Here is a 22,352-nt window from a genome sequence, read left to right on the forward strand (position 1 = left end):
AATAATGTTGGTTTTTGCTTTGATGTCTTAAACGTCGAGCAATAATGATGACAATTTATTTTTTATCTCCGTATATCATGTATCAAAATAATTTTAACACTTTTTTAAATTTTTCATATGGTTGTTTTAAACTAGATTACAATTCTAATTTGTCATATGGATAATAATTGAAAAAACACAAAATGTTTAAAGCTGCCATGATTGCTTGTATTATATCATAGGTATTTATTGTACTTCACGTTAAAATGCCATATTTTGATTGGCTGATACGAGGGTGATAATTACCTCTGAGCGGGAGACAATTGTTTTGTAAGTCACTCTCTATTCTAGACAAATTAAATCGATAATTTAAAAGACAATGAATTGAATTTACATCAAGTAATTAAAGACAATGCTTAAGGTCTACCTCTTGGCTCAGATTATATTATTTGAATTCGCCGCGGTTGACAATGTTTTCTCGAGGTAACAATCTACTCTATCACCATCACAGCTATGTGTTATTTATATAATATTCCTTTTTCTCTACTTACTTCTCTTAATTATATTTTTTCCACACACACTATCTAATGTAAAACATATCATACCTGCAAAAAACAATCAAGGCCCTTTTTTCATGTATAATTGAATTTTATTTAATTATATATCAAATATTACATTGTAAGCCCTGCATAGTCAAAACTTATTCAATTGAGTACGTCTGTTTTGTAGTTATAGATAAGGCTGAAATCCAGTTAAAATTAAACAAAAAAAAATGTACCTCTTTGTTAAAAAGGTTAAAAAAATGAAAAATTGGTATATTTGAATTGTTAACATCGGTTTCAACGGGCATTACAGGTTTAATAAAGGTGCATAATGTAGGATTTTATGCATTATAAACATGTTTTAACCTAAATGATAGTGAGAAGCTTCGAGATATTTGTTTTCACGTTTTTCTGTTTTAAAAGAACATACATACTTGTATACTAGGAATCAGTTGTATTTTGCGATTGACTTAAAATTTCAAGTTTAATATCCAGAAGGGATATTCATTGACCGCTGTGCATAGTGGAACTTGAAATACAGAACTTATAATACAGAAAAACGCGAAAATAATTGAATGTTAACAATTCACAGTACTAAATGATTATATATTAATTGGTCGAGTGAAAATACTAATGAGTCATAACAACAGAGTAGGTGAAAATGTGGCCGAATAACATTTTTTTAACTTATAAAGTACTTGACTACAGACCATACACCTGGATATTAAAAATGGATATCTAAAAAAACAAATTCATTTGTATGTGTGTGTGTTATTAGACTTCAACCTCTTAAAATGTTTAGTCTGCCCTTCCATGAAATATTCAATTATAATTTTTTAAATGTTTTTGAACTTTCGAAAATACTACATAACAAGCGATCAGACAACAGTTTAAAGTTAACTGAATACAGAAAAGTACTTTAAATAAAGGCAACAGTAGTATACCGCTGATCAAAAGTCATAAATCGTTTGATAGAAAACAAATCCGGAATGAAATGCAAAAAGAATTAGTTAAATAGGCAATAGGAACATTTTGTGAAATGAAATGGAATTTAGAAAAATCAATAATCTTTGCTAATTTCTAACTTCATCCGTATGTAACTGATTGCTTGGTGTGTCATCGGTTTAACTCATATTTCCTAACGGTCAATAAAATAATAATGACTTTTGTTAGACTTTCGAACATTGTCATTCATAACCACTGGTAATAACTCCCTTCCTAGTAAGCAGCACCTGTATATGAATGAATACAAAAGAAAATTCAAGCCTTTGAATATTGTATAAACTTGGAGATGTATACTAAAAACACAGGTGATATTTTAATATTGCTTTTGAAAGTTAACATAGAAAGGACAAACTTCAAAGTTATCAGAACATAAATATATTAGCAAGTCATTAATGTGCGTCACATTATCTATTTATGAGTTGATAAATAATCATCAGAAAAGAGGGACGAAAGATACCAGAGGGGCAGTCAACGTTCATTTGGTTAAATAAGTTCTTTTATCCAGGAACAAATACGAATTTGAATCATTAAATTATATAGAGATAACATAGTTCTTGTGACAATAAATAGACCGCTGACCGTGTATTGACCTTTTTGCAGTTTACGACAAGAATCGGTATTTTGGGAAAGTGCATCAATCCTGCTAAGGACTACAAGGAAACTTTAAAAACCAGTTTCTTTATATTCCGTTTTTTAAATCGATACCCCCTCCCAAAGGTTGTATATAAATATGGTCACCTGGAATTCTCCTAACCTAAATAGGGTGTCCCATTTGCTGTGTGAGAAGTATCATTACGTTCCTGGCGAAGGAGAGTACACGCTCTCTACACGTGGATGATTTTATTTTGAAAAAAGGCATTAGCAGCCCATATATTGCCTATCGCAAGGCAATTTCTTTCTCTAATCATCAGTTTCTCCTTTCAGAGTGACAGTCATAAGTATCCTTCTTCATTCCGAATGATACAAGGAAGTAAACTACGACAAAATTTTCCTTTTCTTTTTCCTTTTCTATTTTATTTCGGAGATAAAATATAGATACAGTAATAAATGTGTCTAGCAATAATATGAATTGTTATTTTGCATTTTGGATATAAAAATAAGACGTGGTATGATGCTAATGGGACAAGTATACATCTGATTTCATATTACGTGGATATAATAAATTATAGGTCACTGTGCAACCTTTATAATTGAGAACCCATACCGTATAGCCATTTATAAAAGGCCAAGCCATAAATAAGAAACAAATAATAAAAGAGAAATCTAACGGCACAATTTATAACAGTACAATTTACGTCAAAACATATATGACGGACAGATCCAACGACAATAACTGAATTAAAGGCTACTCGTTAGGGACAGCCACATAACAAATGCGACATTGTTAAACATGTTGTAAACGCTCACTCCTCCACTGACTTTACAAAGTTGTTATAGCACAGCATAAGAGCAAACTATAAAAATAACCCGTAAATGGCTTATATCAATATATCGGTACGAATACATATGATTGATAATAATGATTAATTAAAAAAGAATATGTGTTCGAAACGTTCGTTAATCTATTTGTGTTGCACTCCTCAACAGGTTTTTATTAACATATTGATATTCCAGCAATGGACATTTTTTACCAATGTTTTCATAATATAGTTATGTAATCGTTAGTGTCAAACGTTTCATTTGTAAATAAAAAGTGATTGGGCCAAGTCATAGGTTCTTTTTTTCTAACATCAGTATACTAGTAGTTCTTATTGTTTAAAATATGTATATTTTATATTTAATCTTACCATAAACGAGAATATTAATCCTCAAACGATTCATTTTAGCATAGACAACCAGTAATTATATTTAATGCTCTTAATCCTTATCATTATAGTTAACTTCAGTACAAAGGAAGAACTACAGAACAAGTCAAATGATAAGACAGACAAATACGTGACACTTACAGGTCATGTGGTATCCAGGACATAGGAAGAACGGCTTTTCTCGAGTCAATATCGGTATGACGAAACTTGTTATAAACAGACGAAATTAGATTAAAATGCAATATCATGAAATACTGTGAAATAGCTGACATCGAAGACATTTTAATGTTGATCTTACTTACTTACTGTAATATATTTAAAAAAAACCAAAAAACTTTACCAATTGCTATAAGGTATTTCCGAAAAAACGATATTTGTTTGATATGCAAGGTTTTCATATTGTAGAACAGCATTTTATCTGTCAAATGTTTCGCTAATTTTTGTTTTTCAATGATAATTTGCAGTTCTGTAAGTTATCAATGATATCATTTTTATTGTGATGTACAAAAACAAAGAAGCGATGTTTCCAAAATCCCCAGATTCCTTAAAATCGTATACGTAGAATTGCCATCACCAAGTGATAGTTATTGAACAATCAAGTCGGATAACGTGAGTTATAAACTGCACAGCTAAAGTTTTCCTACTTGAAATGTTGTGCTGCCACCTGTCTATTTTTGAATACTGTATATTGTCTTCTATTTGTCGCTTGGTTATTTCAAAGGTGTCGTTGGTGTGTTGTTTCATTGAATTATATCCAACATTTCCTTTTTAATACCCCTTTATAGCTCCGTTAGATGTACTTTAAAATCTACCCATGCCAAGGGTTATTAAGTAAAAATTAAGTGCGTTCCTTCTATTAAGAGTATGTCCAAAAGAAGATTGATGATTGCAATTTTTTTAACCAATTAAAAAAGAAAATATAATTTTTCATTATTGAAAACCCCCACTCATTTAACTGTATTTTTCGACTAATTCTAAACACATGTCGCATCACGAGGCAAGAACTGACGACTCGAGTCAGCTATATAACTGGGAACAAAAATTTGGCCGGGTTACACTATTTATTTTTCAGATATCAACCCTCCTAATGAATATTTATTCTTCTTCGCGTAAGTACCAATTTTTATCTCATGATCTAACTTCTTTATCATGCTCGATCTAATTAAAACATACTATTAACTGTTGCTGGTTGACTAAAACGTAATACAAAATTATTTACACGACGAACAACAGCTTTCTGACGTTATACACGCGAAAGTATAACTTAAAAATAAAAACAAACGACTTTCATGACTGTATAAAATGTTCATCAATCAGTAAATTAAATGGTAAAATTATAATTTTATTATTACATTGGAAGAACTGCCGTATAAGAGGTTTCGCATTAAGCAAATAATACATATTTGGGATTCAAATATAAAAATCGTTTTATTTTGTGTCAAGATTCAACATTATGCCATTATATGACTTTTTTGTAGTTTGAAAATAGTTTTGGTAATCCAATAATACCCTTACAACCAGTTAAGTTGTTCCATGTGCTCCACGAAATCTCTTTCTAAATTATTAACATCTGTTTTATCAGCAATCAAAGACGGGCTTAAAAGTTATTGTGAAACTGCCTATTCTAGAGGTGGCGTGATTCAGATGAGGATACTTACAAATTCCAAAGATCTTTTAGAGTACATACAATCTAACTGTCTTTTTATCTTGAAATAGTATTAAAACATTTGACTTTTCTACACTTCATACAAGTATTCCACGTTCCAAACTAAAAGACAAATTGAAAGAGTTGGTATTGCTTTGTTTCATAAAAAAGAACTAACGTCGTAACTTCAATCCCCTTCCCTTTCATAAATGTGACCTACCGAATTAGACTATTTACCGGATTTGTTATCTTATAAGCAATACGACGGTTGCCACATGTGGAGCAGGATCTGCTTACCCTTCCGGAGCACCTGAGATCAACCCCTACTTTTTGGTGGGGTTCGTGTTGTTTATTCTTTCGTTTTCCATGTTGTGTATGTTTACTATTGTTTGTCCTTTTCATTTTTAGCCATGTCGTTGTCAGTTTATCATCGATTTATGAGTTTGACTGTCCGTCTGGTATCTTTCGTCCCTTTTCTATTAATGATTCTGATTTTGACATGTAGTAAGTTTTTTTGAGTAGGAATACAAGTACTCATGAGGCAGACGACATGACGGTATGCTTAAAACGGACCTGTCAACGGATTAACATACGACATTCCGGGAAAGGGGTACCAGACGGAAAAAAGACAGCGTAGTGATATTTTGTTAGTTAAATTATCAATAATTCTCTAAATGTTCACAGAAATGTACTCAAAGAACCTTACCTCACCTCACCTATCCTCTTCATACCGGTCGGCATTTAAGGTCCTGATACATTTTTTCCATTTTACACGATCTTTAGCTGCTGTTCTTGCTGTAGCACAGCTGTTCCATCCAAGTGATGTTCTTTCAGTCCGTCTCCAGGTAGTTTTGGGAAGTAACTTAATTTAAATTAATCAAATATAAACAGCAAACCCTGAACTTTTCTTCAGTTAGATATTTTCAGTGTCACACGGAAAACACTGTACAACAATTAGGAACAAAATAATTTTTCATTGGCCTATAGTATTCTAATATTTTGCTATGCCCTTATCGGTAATGAAGTTTAAAGTTATAATGAAAATTACCTATTTATCAATTATTTCAAAGATACAAATATTTGGTCTTGAAGTTTAGCTGTTCTCCTACAAAACTTATCACAAACAGGATGTTACTAATAATATTTACGTTACGATAATGTTGGAATTGAAAAGCTACGGATTTATAAATACATAGATACATAGATATGTAGGAAGCAATTTGATCAAAAGGGAATTAAGAGAAAAAGCCAAAAAATTAAACATGATAATATCAAAGCACTTACATATGATTCTGATGTGCATGCTTTTAAACATACCTTGTCAAATAAAACTATTCACTTCTTCTGGACCGCTGTTTTGTTTATTTTAATGGGGCAAACTTCATAAAGCAATACAAAGAAGCTTGCATTTTCCAACAATGTCCACGAATTTGACAAAATAATTCAAGATTTGGTAAATTCTATCTCATTAAACATTAAGAACAATACGGTATCAAAGATTCTAAATCGACAAAAAGCAACTAGCGGAGCAAGGTCTGCTTAAACTTCAAAAGTTGTTCATGAGATCACCCCTTATTTTAGAGGATTTTATATTACTCATTCTATAATTTATTATGCTGTGTGTTTTCGACTTATTCGTCTTTCGTTTTTTGACATTGTGTTGTCAGTTTCTATTCGTCTTTCGTTTTTTGACATTGTGTTGTCAGTTTCTCTTTGACTAACAAGTTTTGAAGATCCCCATAGTATTTTCTCTTTTTTTAAAGTAAGTCTTACCTGCTAAGTTTTACTGACTTGGTTAAGAAATATGTGTCACAAATAACCACGGTTTTAGCCACTTTACGCAGTTTTCTGTTAATCATGTTGTCTAATCTTTAGCGATCTGTGTTGTGCAATTTGACCTGTTCTTGGTTTTTATTTTGTCTCTTTTTAACATTGTTTATTTGTCCTTTGATGTTTGATTGTCCTCTTAATATTTTTCTTCTTTTGATGCTATTTATTACAGTATCTAATGTTATTTTTATAGTTGCTGATGAATTAGATCTATGCTGTTATATTACTACTATTTAAATATTTTTGGAGAGTTTAGCTTAGGGCAACAGTATTTAACCGATGTTCAAACTTAATGAATGGATAATGTTGATACAAATCAAGGTAAGAAAAATTCCAATAACGTCGTTTGCGTCTTCTATACATCCCACTATGTGAACGTTAAATTACAGATCATATGACAGTCTAGAACCAATAAATCGAAGACTACAAGAACATATCGCTTAACAGTAGAGACACTGTGTTCGAAGGTCATGCATGGATTACTAGTAAGTGAAAACAAATCCGGGTCATAAACTAAAACCGAAAGAAACACAACACTCTAAGAGGAAACAACGGAACAACAAAAGCACTGAACTGCAACAAAACCAGATGCCATCATACATAGAACGGACTATTTGATAACAATAGCCATATTTCTGACTTGACACAAGACATTAAAAGAAAAAATATCAGGTTGTTCTTGGTTTTATGGCTAGCCAAACCTCCCGTTAGCAATAAAACAGGAACAAAGAGACCCCTTCTCATGGAAGGAAATGATAAAAGCGCGTTATAACATATTTCCGTCAAAAAATAAACCATGCCTCGTCAATATCCCACATCATACTTTATTTAACGGGTACCATGTATCTTGAATGCAAGTTGATATCCTTCGTACAAAATGAAAGTTAATAAATAAAGGCACGTAAGTTTCTGTCTACAATAATTGACACATTTTTTTTAGTTACAAAAAAGGCCTTCTTGATCAGGTTTATCCAATAGGAGGTCCATTTGCAACTTGAACTGACGAACAGTGTTTGCAAGTCTTTGCACAGTAGATCTTAGCTGTGGGTACATCACAGATATTGCTAGCAACAAACAATTTACAATCTAATTCCGTTTTGTCTTCGCAAGGAGGACCTGTAATAGTACATACATAGAACTAAACAGTCGAATATCAGAATCTTTGCAACTATTTATATACTTTTATGTATATGTATTGTCGAAATGCGCATCTGGTGCAAGAAAATTGGTACCGTTAATTTTATTACTACCACTGGGTCGATGCCTCTGCTGGTGGACTGTTAGTCCCCGAGGGTATCACCACCCCAGTAGCCAGTACTTCGGTACTGGCATGAAAATACGGATTTTTTGTGTTATTAAAATTTACTGTTACAAAATGATAGAAATTATTATAAATTAAGGAATGTATCTCCCTCATGCAAAGCCCTGATTCCTTTCTCGGATTTGGCTATACTTTTTGGACCTTTTGGATTATAGCTCTTCATCTTTTATATAAGCTTTGGATTTCAAATATTTTGGCCACGAGCATCACTGAAGAGACATGTATTGTCGAAATGCGCATCTGGTGCAAGAAAATTGGTACCGTTAATTTTATTATGTTCAAATAATTACATTACATGTATTTTTCATTATAATAAGTTACTCCTCAGGAATTCATACAAAATATACTTTTGCAACGCTTTAATATCTCAATACATTTGCAAAAGAAGACTTCAGTTCTAAAATGAACCTCTGAAAATGGCGCTAGGTACGCAGCAAATAACGATAATAACGAAGGAAGTTTGTCTTACTATCAAATAACCCCTTTCTCACCTGTACTATTGGAATAACTTGAGTTCAACTCTTTTGTGTAGCAATAAAATATATGTGTGTTAGGACTAACTAGCAATATTTAATTTTATTTTTTAGAACTAATTTTGAAAAAATTTAATAACAATTAAAAACCAATTGTTCAGAGAACCATTGAGGGTCTTTCCACCACTTACAACATATTTTGATGTGAAAATATTAAAAATTCAGTTGATATGTCAGTTCCTATGATTTATGATGTCTAAATATGAATTTGGAGCAAAGGTCAAAATCTAGAACGTCCAATTAACCTATGACCTTGACCTCAATTTCAAGGTCATAGACTAAGGATCTCAAACCTAAAGACACGAGTTCCTTAATATGTATGGTTTATGAGTAATATCACTTTACGCATAATTCTAAACATAAGAGGGGCGAAAACTCCCATTTTTTGTCTACGCACCCTTTCAACCAAAATATATAAGTAACTAACAATTTAGTAAAAATAATTTGTCGATAAGTTATACGACTTTTGAAAATAAGTGAAAATAAGCCAAAATCAAAATTTATAATATGACCTTGACCTTTGACCTTGACCTTATTTTCATTTTTTTGGACCAACGACCTCAAATCAAAAGACCCTAGGTCTCTATCACTTATGGTTTTCCAGTTTAAAATACATTTCAAAATTTCAAATACAAAAGGGGAACTAACTCTCATATGGAATCTCTATATGGCTTCGGTCAAAATAAAACAGAACATCCTGAGGATGTAACGAGCAATTTGGTAAAATAAATTTGTTGTAATCTTTTACGGTTGCGAAGGAGTAGTGGCCACAAGAAAAACAGTGTTTGGGGAGATAACTCTTACAACGTAAAGTATTTGGTTACGCAGTGGTCAGTTTTAAAAGCGCATACGCTTTAAGATATCATATTCCAAATATCTAAGCGACATCTTTTGAAATATCAATCCTACGCAAGAAAAAAATTAGGTGGAAGAAAAAAAAAATAATAATTAAAAACCAATTGTTCAAAGAACAATTGAAGGTCTTTCAACCAATAAGGATCTATTTTGATATGAAAATATTAAGATTCAGTTGAAAATGTCAGTTGCTATGGCTTTATGATATGAAAATATGAATTTCGAGCAAAGGTCAAAATCTAGAACGTCCAATTAACCTATGACCTTGACCCTAATTTCAAGGTCATAAACCAAGGATCCCAAATCAAAAGACCCTAGGTCAGCAGTATGTATGGTTCATGAGTAATATCACTTTATGCATAATTCTACATATAAGAGGGGCAAAAACTCCCGTTTATTGTCTACGCACCCTTCCAATCAAAAATTTTAAGTTACGACATGTCGCAACTAACAATTTAGTAAAAAGAATTTGTCGAAATCTTATAAAGTTAATGAGAATAAGTGAAAATAAGCCAAAATCAAAATTTAGAATTTGACCTTGACCTTTGACCTTGACCTAATTTTCATTTTTTTGGACCAAGGATCTTAAATCAAAAGACCCTAGGTCTCTATCACTTATAGTTTACCAGTTAGAAATGCATATTACTGATATCATATATAAAAGGGGGGATAACTCTCATATGGAGTCTCCGGATAGCTTCGGTTGAAATGAAACAGAACATCCTAAGGATATAACGAGCAATTTGGAAAAATAAATTTGTCGGTTTCTTATATGGCTGCGAAGGAGTAGTGGCCACAAGAAAAACAGTGTTCGGGGAGATAACTCTTACAAGGTAAAGTTTTTTGTTACGCGGTGTCAGTTTCAGAAGCGTATTAACTGTTCGATATCATTTACCTTATATCTAAGCGATATCTTGTGAAACAAAAAAACAGCGAAGGAAAAAAAAGTTGGCGGAAGAAAAAAAAAAAAAATAATAATAATAATAATTAAAAACCAATTGTTCAAAGAACAATTGAAGGTCTTTCAACCAATTAGGATGTATTTTGATATGAAAATATTAAGATTCAGTTGAAAATGTCAGTTCCTATGGCTTTATGATGTATAAATATGAATTTCGACCAAAGGTCAAAATCTAGAACGTCCAATTAACCTATGACCTTGACCTCAATTTCAAGGTCATAAACATAGGATCCCAAATCAAAAGACCCTAGGTCTGTATTATGTATGGTTCATGAGTAATATCACTTTACGCATAATTCTAAATATAAGAGGGTCGAAAACTCCCATTTATTGTCTACGCACCCTTGTAACCAAAATTTATAAGTAACGACATGTCGCAACTAACAATTTCGTAAAAATAATTTGTCGAAATCTTATTAAGTAATTGAAAATAAGTGAAAATAAGCCGAAATCAAAATTTAGAATTTGACCTTGACCTTTGACCTTGACCTAATTTCCATTTTTTTGGACCAAGGATCTTAAATCAAAAGACCCTAGGTCTCTATCACTTATGGTTTACCAGTTAGAAATGCATATCACTTATATCATATATAAAAGGGGGGATAACTCTCATATGGAGTCTCCGGATAGCTTCGGTCAAAATGAAACAGAACATCCTGAGGATATAACGAGCAATTTGGAAAAATAAATTTGTCGGTTTCTTATACGGTTGCGAAGCCTTAGTGGCCACAAGAAAAACAGTGTTCGGGGAGATAACTCTTACAAGGTAAAGGTTTTTGTTACGCGGTGTCAGTTTCACAAGCGTATTAACTGTTCGATATCATATACCTTATATCTAAGCGACATCTTGTGAAACAAAAAAACAGCGAAGGAAAAAAAAGTTGACGGAAGAAAAAAAATAAAAATAATAATAATAATAATAATAAATATAAATCAATTGCTTTAAAAAAGCAATTGTAGGGGGTCTTTCCCCCTTTAAAATTAATTGAATTGGGGGTGGGGGGGGGGTTGTTTGTTTGTTTGTTTGTTTGTTTGTTTGTTTGTTTCTGTATGGGGTCTATATTATTGTTACCGGAGAAGTTTCATGTTTAGTTTGGAAAGTTTTTCTTTTATTTTAGGTACAGCGCGCGCGCCACATCACGTGACACGGGTTTATAATAACGAAAAGATAGTCTTTTTATTCCTTTTTAGGTGGGGACTTTGAACAGACAACATGTATAGAGACGGAATGCACACAATGTAATTTCTTTTGTCATTGTAGGAAATTGACATTTTGATCACAGTTCACAAACAGTGCATGATTTGGATTTATTTGATCCGGTGTAACTTTAAAACACATTTATTGATTATTTTCTGATAATGTACATTTTTCAGCACCTGTTTGTAACACAGATTAGTATTTCAATCTCGGAGCGGACATTTTATTGTAGGCTTTTACTGAAATTTACGGACCTAGCAAGCAATTTTTACGGCATTGCAATTTTTTTTCTCTAGGAAAAGCTTTGAGAGATATCTGCACCAAATTTTTTTACAAACTTTTAGTACATGTATGCCCTGCTGACTGCAAATTTTGAGGTCGATTGTATTTGTAGTTTCAGAGTACATGTGGATTTTTTTTTTCAGAAGTGACGCAAGAACAATATTAAATTTCAATTTTTCATGAAACATGATTGATTGATCATGAAACATGATTGATTGATCATGATCATGATTGATTGATTGATTTATTGATTAGTTGGTTGGTTGGTAAAACACGTTGGATAGGGCCAATTCAAACAGCGAAAAAGAAACAAAAAAGATCTTGGACCCTATATTAAACACACGAGACGGAAACATGATTGATTGATTGGTTGGTTGGTTGGTTGGTTGGTTAGTTGGTTGGTTGGTTAAACACGTTGGATAGGGCCAATTGAAACAGCGAAAAAGAAACAAAGAAGATCTTGGACCCTATATCAAACACACGAGACGAGACGGAAACTTGATTGATTGATCATGATTGATTGATTGATTGATTGATTGATTGATTGATTGATTGGTTGGTTGGTTGGTTGGTTGGTTGGTTGGTTGGTTGGTTGGTTGGTTAAACACGTTGGATAGGGCCAATTGAAACAGCGAAAAAGAAGCAAAGAAGATCTTGGACCCTATATTAAACACACGAGACGAGACGGAAACTTGATTGATTGATCATGATTGATTGATTGATTGATTGATTGATTGATTGATTGGTTGGTTGGTTGGTTGGTTGGTTGGTTGGTTGGTTGGTTGGTTAAACACGTTGGATAGGGCCAATTGAAACAGCGAAAAAGAAACAAAGAAGATCTTGGACCCTATATTAAACACACGAGACGAGACGGAAACATGATTGATTGATCATGATTGATTGATCATGATTGATTGATCATGATTGATTGATCATGATTGATTGATTGATTGATTGATTGATTGATTGGTTGGTTGGTTAAACACGTTGGAAAGGGTCAATTGAAACAGCGAAAAAGAAACAAAGGAGATCTTGAACCCTATATTAAACACATGAGACGGAAACATGATTGATTGATTGATTAATCATGATCATGATTGGTTGATTGATCATGATCATGATTTGTTGATTGATCATTATTGATTGATCATGATTGGTTGGTTGGTTGGTTGGTTGGTTGGCAAACACACATAAAAATCTTCAAGTCGTGCCCCAAATCACATATGTACATGACCTTGACCTTTGACCTTGTGACCTTTGTCAAGGTCATTGCTTCACAATGTCATTGCAAAAGATCCTATGGGTCAAGGACCTTTTGTTTAAGTGTTTTGCCTAATAATGGCTTTTTATAAACCATCAATGGGGGTTATGTCCCTTACATAATGGTAAAACCAATACAGTCATAATGTAACAAAGTTGCCCCTTGAAGTACTGAACATTTTTCACTGCTTAAATTTTCTGTATCTATAACCATTCAAGAATTATAGGGAAATCAAAGACATATGAAAATCTAAAATATGACCTTGACCTTTGACCTTGACCTAATTTTCTAAGTTAGGACCCAGGGGACTCAAATAAAAACATTCCAGGGTTATACGGTTAACGGTTTATGAGTTAAAAAAACATACCGACAAATTTATTCCGTAAAGGTACATAACTCCTATAAAATTTCATCGAATCGCTTCGATCCAAATTAGCCAAAAATTCCTGAGGATGTAACGAACAATTTGTAAAAAGAATTTTGTCGCTTTCTTATTTTGTTACGAAGGAGATGCACACACATGACAAACAGTGAATAGGGAGATAACTCTTACAAAGAAAATGGTTCGGCTTAGCAGGGTGAAATTTAAAAGCGCATAACCTATACGATACAATATGAAAAAAATCTAAGCGACATATTGCGAAACAAACATTTATCGCAAGAACAAAATTTGGCGGAAGAAAAAAAAAAAAAAATAATAATAATTAAAAACCAATTGTTCAGAGAACAATTGAAAGTCTTTCCACACCAAAGAAATTTTGATAAGAAGATAGTTTCTTCATACTGATGAGATAAATAATGGTTTAATTATGTTTTTGAGTGATAAAAGGGAGATAATATGCTACTTCCGGTGAAATGAATGTCACTTGCGGTCTCACATGACAGCTTCTTTCACACTGATTCCAAAAATATATAGTTTCTATATACTTTTATATGTAGAATTGGAGATAATTGGCCACTTCCGGTTTGTTGGAAGTCATTTTGAGTCTTCAGTAATCAGTTTATGTATCTATATAACAAAATATATGGATTCTGGGTAATTTTATATGAAAAAAATGCAAAAAAGGCTACTTCCGGTTTTCTCAAGGTCACTTCCGGTAGTCATTTTTCAAGGTCATTTGTCACCTAATCTTTTGTACAAGGTCAAATGCCTTTATTATGAACTTAGTTGAAGTAATAATCAAATAACCTCATATCAAGACATTTGAGGGGCAATAACTCCTATAAGATGCCATTAAATTGTATAAGACAAAATGTAGCATATCTTCATTACAATAAAGCTGACATTTTGCACTTGTTCTTTAGTATGTATCTTTCAAAGTGTCGGAGAAAATGCAAAAACAAGCAAAAATCACAATTCAGAACTTGACCTTGACCTTTGACCTTGACCTCATTTTCTAAGTTAGGACCCAGGGGACTCAAATAAAAACATTGCAGGGTTATACGGTTAACTGTTTGTGAGTTAAATGAACATACCGACAAATTTATTTTGTAAAGGTAGATAACTCCTATAAAATTTCATCGAATCGCTTCGATCCAAATTAGCCAAAAATTCCTGAGGATGTAACGAACAGTTTGTAAAAAGAATTTTGTCGCTATCTTTTTTTGTTACGAAGAAGATGCACACAGAGGGTAAACAGTGAAAAGGGAGATAACTCTTACATAGAAAATGGATCGGCTTAGCAGGGTGAAATTTAAAAGCGCATAAACTATACGATACCATATGGGAAATATCTAAGCGACATATTGCGAAACAAACATTTTGGGCAAGAACAAAATTTGGCGGAAGAAAAAAAAAAAAAAAATAATAATAATAATAATAATAATAATCAGAACAAATACAATAAGTCTTTTCACAAAAAAGTGAAAAGACTTAATAATCAGAACAAAAACAATAAGTCTTTCCACAGAAAAGTGGAAAGACTTAATAATAATAATAAATATAAAGCAATTGTTTTGAAAACAATTGTTAGGCAGTCTTTCCCCTCTGATGAATGGATAATTGATTTTTTTTTATTGATTGATTTGGAAAAGGGGGGGGGGGGGTATTTGTTTATTTGTTTGTTTGTTTGCTTTGGTATGGGGTCTATATTATTATGTTACCGGAGAAGTTTCATGTTTAGTTTGGAAAGTTTTTCTATTATTTTAGATACAGCGCGCGCGCAAGATTGAGGAGACATCACGTGACGCGGGTTTATATTAAGAAAAACTTAGTCTTTTTATTTCTTTTTAGGTGGAGACGTTGAACAGACAACATGTATAGAGACGGAATGTACACAATGTAATTTCTTTTGTCATTGTAGGAAATTGACATTTTGATCACAGTTCACCAGCAGTGCATGTTTTGGATTTAATCGATCCGGTGTAACTTTAAAACACATTTAATGATTATTTTTTGATAATGTCCATTTTTCAGCACCTGTTTGTAACACAGATTAGTATTTCAATCTCGGAGCGGACATTTTATTGTAGGTTTTTACTGAGATTGACGGACCTAGCAAGCGATTTTTACTGCATTGCCATTTCTTTTTTCTAGGAAAAGTCTTGAGAGATATCTGCAAAAAGTTTTTTTATGAACCTTCAGTACATGTATGCCCTGCTGACTGCAAATTCTCAGGTCGATTGGACTTGTAGTTTCAGAGAATATGTGGATTTTTTTTCAGAAGAGACGTAAGAACAATAATAAAATAAAAATTTTCTTGAATAATTGAGAGTTTGTTCCTTCAATATACTGTCATAAATAAACAGTCATACATATTGATTGATTGATTAGTTGGTTGATTGATTGGTTGGTTGGTTGGTTTGTTGGTTGGTTGGTTGGTTGATTAAACACGTTTGATAGGGTCACTTGGAACAAGGGAAAAAAAACCTCAAGAGACCTTGCATCCTGTATTAAACGCATGACACGGAAACATACATTAAGTGATTGATTGGTTGGTTGGTTGGTTAAACACGTTAGTTAAACATGTTGGTTGAACACGTTGGTTAAACACGTTGGCTGGTTAAACACGTTGGAAAGGCTCAATTTAAACAAGCGAAAAAAAACATCTTGGATCCCGTATTTAACAAATGAAACGGAAACATGCATTGATTTATTGGTTGGTTGATTAAACACGTTGGTTAAACATGCTGGTTAAACACGTTGGTTAAACATGCTGGTTAAACACGTAGTTTAAACACGTTTGATAGGCTCAATTTTAACAAGCGATAAAAAACCATCTTGGATCCCGTATTTAACACATGAAACGGAAACATGCAGTGATTGGTTGATTGGTTAGTTGGTTGGTTGGTTAAACAAGTTGGTTAAACACGTTGGTTAAACACGTTGGCTGGTTAAACACGTTAGATAGGCTCAATTTAAACAAGCGAAAAAAAACATCTTGGATCCCGTATTTAACACATGAAACGGAAACATGCATTGATTGATTGATTGGTTGGTTGGTTGGTTGGTTGGTTGGTTGGTTAAACACGTTGGTTAAACATGTTGGTTAAACACGTTGGTTAAACACGTTGGCTGGTTAAACACGTTAGATAGGCTCAATTTAAACGAGCGAAAAAAAAAAACATCTTGGATCCCGTATTTAACACATGAAACGGAAACATGCATTGATTGATTGATTGGTTGGTTGTTTGGTTGGTTGGTTGGTTGGTTGGTTAAACACGTTGGTTAAACATGTTGGTTAAACATGTTGGTTAAACACGTTTGATAGGCTCAATTAAAACAAGCGGAAAAAAAGAGACCTTGAATCCCGTATCAAACACATGAAACGGAAACATTGATTGATTGATTGATTGATTGATTGATTGATTGATTGGTTGGTTGGTTGGTTGGTTGGTTGGTTGGTTGGTTGGTTGGTTGGTTGGTTGAAATTCAAACACTCATAAAACTGTTTAAATAGTGCCAAAACCACATAATTTGATGACCTTGACCTTTGACCTTGTGACCTTCGTCAAGGTCATTGCTCCAAAAGGTCATTGCAAAAGACCCTATGGGTCAAGGACCTTTTGTTTAAGAGTTTTGCCTAAAAATGGCTTTTTAAAAACCATCGATGGGAGTTATGTCCCTTATATGATGGTAAAATCAATATAGTCATAATGTAAAAAAGTTGCCCCTTAAAGTACCGAGCATTTTTCACTGCTTGATTTTTTTGTATCTATAACCGTTCAAGAATTATAGGGAAATGAAAAACTTATAAAAATCTAAAATATGACCTTGACCTTTGACCTTGACCTAATTTTCTAAGTTAGGACCCTGGGGACTCAAATAAAAACATTCCAGGGTTATACTGTTAACGGTTTAGGAGTTTAAAAAACATACCGACAAATTTATTCCGTAAAGGTAGATAACTCCTATAAAATTTCATCAAATCGCTTCGATCCAAATACGCCAAAAATTACTGAGGATGTAACGAACAGTTTGTAAAAAGAATTTTGTCGCTTTCTTATTTTGTTACGAAGGAGATGCACACAGAGGATAAACAGTGAAAAGGGAGATAACTCTTACATAGAAAATGGTTCGCCTTAGCAGGGTGAAATTTAAAAGCGCATAAACTATACGATACCATATGAGAAATATCTAAGCGACATATTGCGAAACAAACATTTTGCGCAAGAACAAAATTTGGCGGAAGAAAAAAAAAAAAAAAATAATAATAATAATCAGAACAAAAACAATAAGTCTTTCCACAGAAAAGTGGAAAGACTTAATAATAATAATCAGAACAAATACAATAGGCTTTCCACAGAAAAGTGGAAAGACCTAATAATCAGAACGAATACAATAGGTCTTTCACCTGAAAGGTTGAAAGACCTAATAATCAGAACAAACCCTATAGGTCTTTCACCTGAAAGGTTGAAAGACCTAATAATAATAATAATCAGAACAAATACAATAGGTCTTTCAACAGAAAGGTTGAAAGACCTAATAATAATAATAATCAGAACAAATACAATAGGTCTTTCAACAGAAAGGTTGAAAGACCTAATTAAAAACCAATTGTTCAGAGAACAATTGAAGGTCTTTCCACCAATAAGGATCTATTTTGATATGAAAATATTAAAATTCAGTTGAAAATGTCAGTTCCTATGGCTTAATGATGTATAAATATAAATTTTGAGCAAAGGTCAAAATCTAGAACGTCAAATTTACTGATGACCTTGACCTATATTTCAAGGTCATAAACCAGGGACCCCAAATAAAAAGACCCTAGGTCTGTAATATGTATAGTTAATGAGTTATATTACTTTACGTTTAATTCTTAATATAGGAGGGGCAAAAACTCCCATTTTATGTCTACACACCCTTTTAACCAAAATATATAAGTTACGACATGTCGCAACTAACAATTTGGTAAAAATAATTTGTCGGTATCTTATAAGGTTAATGAAAATTAGTGAAAATAGGCCAAAATCAAAATTTAGAATATGACCTTGACCTTTGACCTTTACCTTATTTTCATTTTTTTGGACCAATGATCTCAAAACAAAAGACCCTAGGTCTCTATCACTTATGGTTTTCCAGTTTAAAATACATTTCAAAATTTCAAATACAAAAGGGGAACTAACTCTCATATGGAGTCTCTATACCGCCTCGGTCAAAATAAAACAGAACATCCTGAGGATGAAACGAGCAATTTGGTAAAATAAATTTGTCGTAATCTTTTATGGTTGCGAAGGAGTAGTGGCCACAAGAAAAACAGTGTTTGGGGAGATAACTCTTACAACGTAAAGTATTTGGTTACGCAGTGGTCAGTTTTAAAAGTGCATACGCTTTACGATATCATATTCCAAATATCTAAGCGACATCTTTTGAAATATCAATACTACGCAAGAAAAGAATTAGGCGGAAGAATAAAAAAAAAAATAATAATAATTAAAAACCAATTGTTCAAAGAACAATTGAAGGTCTTTCAACCAATAAGGATCTATTTAGATATGAAAATATTAAAATTCAGTTGAAAATGTCAGTTCCTATGGCTTAATGATGTGTAAATATGAATTTTAAGCAAAGGTCAAAATCTAGAACGTCCAATTAACCTATGACCTTGACCTCAATTTCAAGGTCATAGACTAAACATCTCAAATAAAAAGACACTAGTTCCTTAATATGTATGGTTCATGAGTAAAATCACTTTACGCATAATTCTTAATATAAGAGGGGCGAAAACTCCCTTTTATTGTTTACGCACCCTCGCAACCAAAATTTATAAGTTACGACATGTCGCAACTAACAATTTAGTAAAAAAAAATTGTCGATATCTTATAAGGTTAATGAAAAAAGGTGAAAATAAGCCAAAATCAAAATTAAGAATTTGACCTTGACCTTTGACCTTGACCTAATTTTCATTTTTTGGACCAAGGATCTTAAATCAAAAGACCCTAGGTCTCTATCGCCTATAGTTTACCAGTTAGAAATGCATATCACTGATATCATATATAAAAGGGGGGATAACTCTCATATGGAGTCTCCGGATAGCTTCCGTTGAAATGAAACAGAACATCCTAAGGATATAACGAGCAACTTGGAAAAATAAATTTGTCGGTTTCTTATACGGTTGCGAAGCCTTAGTGGCCACAAGAAAAACAGTGTTTGGGGAGATAACTCTTTCAAGGTAAAGGTTTTTGTTACGCGGTGTCAATTTCAGAAGCGCATTAACTGTTCGATATCATATACCAAATATCTAAGCGACATCTTGTGAAACAAAAAAACAGCGAAGGAAAAAAAAGTTGGCGGAAGAAAAAAAAAAAAAAAAATAATAATAATAATAATAATTAAAAACCAATTGTTCAGAGAACAATTGAAGGTCTTTCAACCAATAAGGATCTATTTAGATATGAAAATATTAAAATTCAGTTGAAAATGTCAGTTCCTATGGCTTAATGATGTATAACTATGAATTTTAAGCAAAGGTCAAAATCTAGAACGTCCAATTAACCTATGACCTTGACCTCAATTTCAAGGTCATAGACTAAACATCTCAAATAAAAAGACACTAGTTCCTTAATATGTATGGTTCATGAGTAAAATCACTTTACGCATAATTCTTAATATAAGAGGGGCGAAAACTCCCTTTTATTGTTTACGCACCCTTGCAACCAAAATTTATAAGTTACGACATGTCACAACTAACAATTTAGTAAAAAAAAATTGTCGATATCTTATAAGGTTAATGAAAAAAGGTGAAAATAAGCCAAAATCAAAATTTAGAATTTGACCTTGACCTTTGACCTTGACCTAATTTTAATTTTTTTGGACCAAGGATCTTAAATCAAAAGACCCTAGGTCTCTATCACTTATAGTTTACCAGTTAGAAATGCATATCACTGATATCATATATAAAAGGGGGGATAACTCTCATATGGAGTCTCCGGATAGCTTCGGTTGAAATGAAACAGAACATCCTAAGGATATAACGAGCAATTTGGAAAAATAAATTTGTCAGTTTCTTATACGGTTGCGAAGGAGTAGTGGCCACAAGAAAAACAGTGTTCGGGGAGATAACTCTTACAAGGTACAGTTTTTTGTTACGCGGTGTCAGTTTCAGAAGCGTATTAACTGTTCGATATCATTTACCTTATATCTAAGCGATATCTTGTGAAACAAAAAAACAGCGAAGGAAAAAAAAGTTGGCGGAAGAAAAAAAAAAAATAATAATAATAATAATAATCAGAACAAACCCTATAGGTCTTTCAACTGAAAGGTTGAAAGACCTAATAATAATAATAATAATCAGAACAAACCCTATAGGTCTTTCACCTGAAAGGTTGAAAGACCTAATAATAATCAGAAGAAATCCAATAGGTCTTTCCACGGAAAGGTGGAAAGACCTAATAATCAGAACAAAATCAATAGGTCTTTCCACGGAAAGGTGGAAAGACCTAATAACATGTAAACGTGTTTTTTTTTTTACTGAACTAGAATTAAAATGACTTTAAAAAAGTACACGTCATTTTAATGCTAAACATAGTTGTTTGTGGTAACGAAGTCGTTTGCTCTGTTTATTTTTCAAGGCAAAAGGTAAAAAACCTTAATTCATGAAGTTTGTTATAAGAAATCAGTTGTAACTTACTGAAGTGTTATTTTACATGTGAACATCAAGATCTTAAACATTGAAATTGGAATGAAATTGACAAGTTTTTAAATAAAACTGCATTACTTTGTCCATAAAATCCCAAAATATCAGTATATTTTCGGTTTAGAAGTTCTATATCTATCTTTCGAAAACTAAAGAATTCAAAAAGTTTTGGAACACCAATGGACAAATCTTGTGTAGGTTAAAAAACAAATTTAAATTTCATTCCATGTCTAATCCAAGGTGTTATTGTATGCTCTAATGAAATCATGAAAACACAGCAGAGAGGAAATAATTGATATAAAATTGGATGAATTAAGTGAAGTCCACGAAAACATCTCTACCAGATGCACAACTTACAATGATTGCACGATCTAGCACATAAGGTATTGGCTACAGCTGTTGAGCAGATATTGGTTACCATAAGAATGGTACAATTTACACCAGGGCTATCATTGCATGTTGCTGAAACAAAGCAAAATGTATTTGAACAAGTGTTAAACGTTTCACTCTGCATACGTTTTCTTAATTCTTATAGAAGCATGTCGTTTGTATAATAAGTTCTACAAAAAGTATTGACCATCTCGAAAACACTGTTCTTGTTCTGAACCGACATGGATTTTGGGGATCCTTAAAACCATTAACACACTTGATTGACTTATAGACCGTGGCATGTAAGAACAAAAGGTTATCATTTCTGTATATAAGACCATCGATTCCCCTTATACTATTTTACAAAAAGATAAATTCTAGATGTCCTCTGGTTTTTGATGTCTTGTGCTTGTTAGCCGTTATTCGTTCTATATTACCCATTACACAAAACAGGATGCAATTAAAAAAATTCATTGTCGAAAAATATCGACACTTGAAGTGATCGCCTTGGTTCTTCATTGACTCAATTATGATAAATCCAATCTTTTTAAGATGCTAAGAAACTCTCTGTAAAATAAGTTGAAACGTATATTGTATTATATAAGAGCAATACCAAATCTTTGTAACTGCAAAAGAAAAAATCTTAATTCAATTGAGAGTATACTTAAGCTTAAATTAGATAAATATGGCA

At 32.6% G+C, this 22,352-nt stretch overlaps 2 protein-coding genes across 4 annotated transcripts in view; both read right to left on the reverse strand.

Moving 5' to 3' along the window:
* Positions 1-3,411, reverse strand: part of LOC143064583 (uncharacterized) — a 36,290-nt gene extending 32,879 nt beyond the window's left edge. Inside the window, exons 1-2 of the mRNA XM_076237501.1 lie at positions 3,314-3,411; positions 531-584 (exon numbers count right to left, since the gene is read on the reverse strand). Coding sequence (XP_076093616.1) covers positions 531-584; positions 3,314-3,347 — 88 coding nt within the window. The 5' untranslated portion in view covers positions 3,348-3,411. The remainder of the gene's footprint in view (positions 1-530; positions 585-3,313) is intronic.
* A 4,198-nt stretch (positions 3,412-7,609) lies between these two features.
* The window catches only part of LOC143064584 (uncharacterized), a 36,840-nt gene continuing 22,097 nt past the window's right edge, over positions 7,610-22,352 (reverse strand). For all 3 annotated transcript variants that reach the window (XM_076237503.1, XM_076237502.1, XM_076237504.1), the window contains 2 exons: positions 21,650-21,754; positions 7,610-7,922 (listed from right to left, as the gene is read on the reverse strand). In XM_076237503.1, coding sequence (XP_076093618.1) covers positions 7,774-7,922; positions 21,650-21,754 — 254 coding nt within the window. In that variant the 3' untranslated portion in view covers positions 7,610-7,773. The remainder of the gene's footprint in view (positions 7,923-21,649; positions 21,755-22,352) is intronic.

Source organism: Mytilus galloprovincialis, chromosome 2 (genome assembly GCF_965363235.1).
Source record: "Mytilus galloprovincialis chromosome 2, xbMytGall1.hap1.1, whole genome shotgun sequence".
In the NCBI taxonomy this organism is placed as follows: Eukaryota; Metazoa; Mollusca; class Bivalvia; order Mytilida; family Mytilidae; genus Mytilus; species Mytilus galloprovincialis.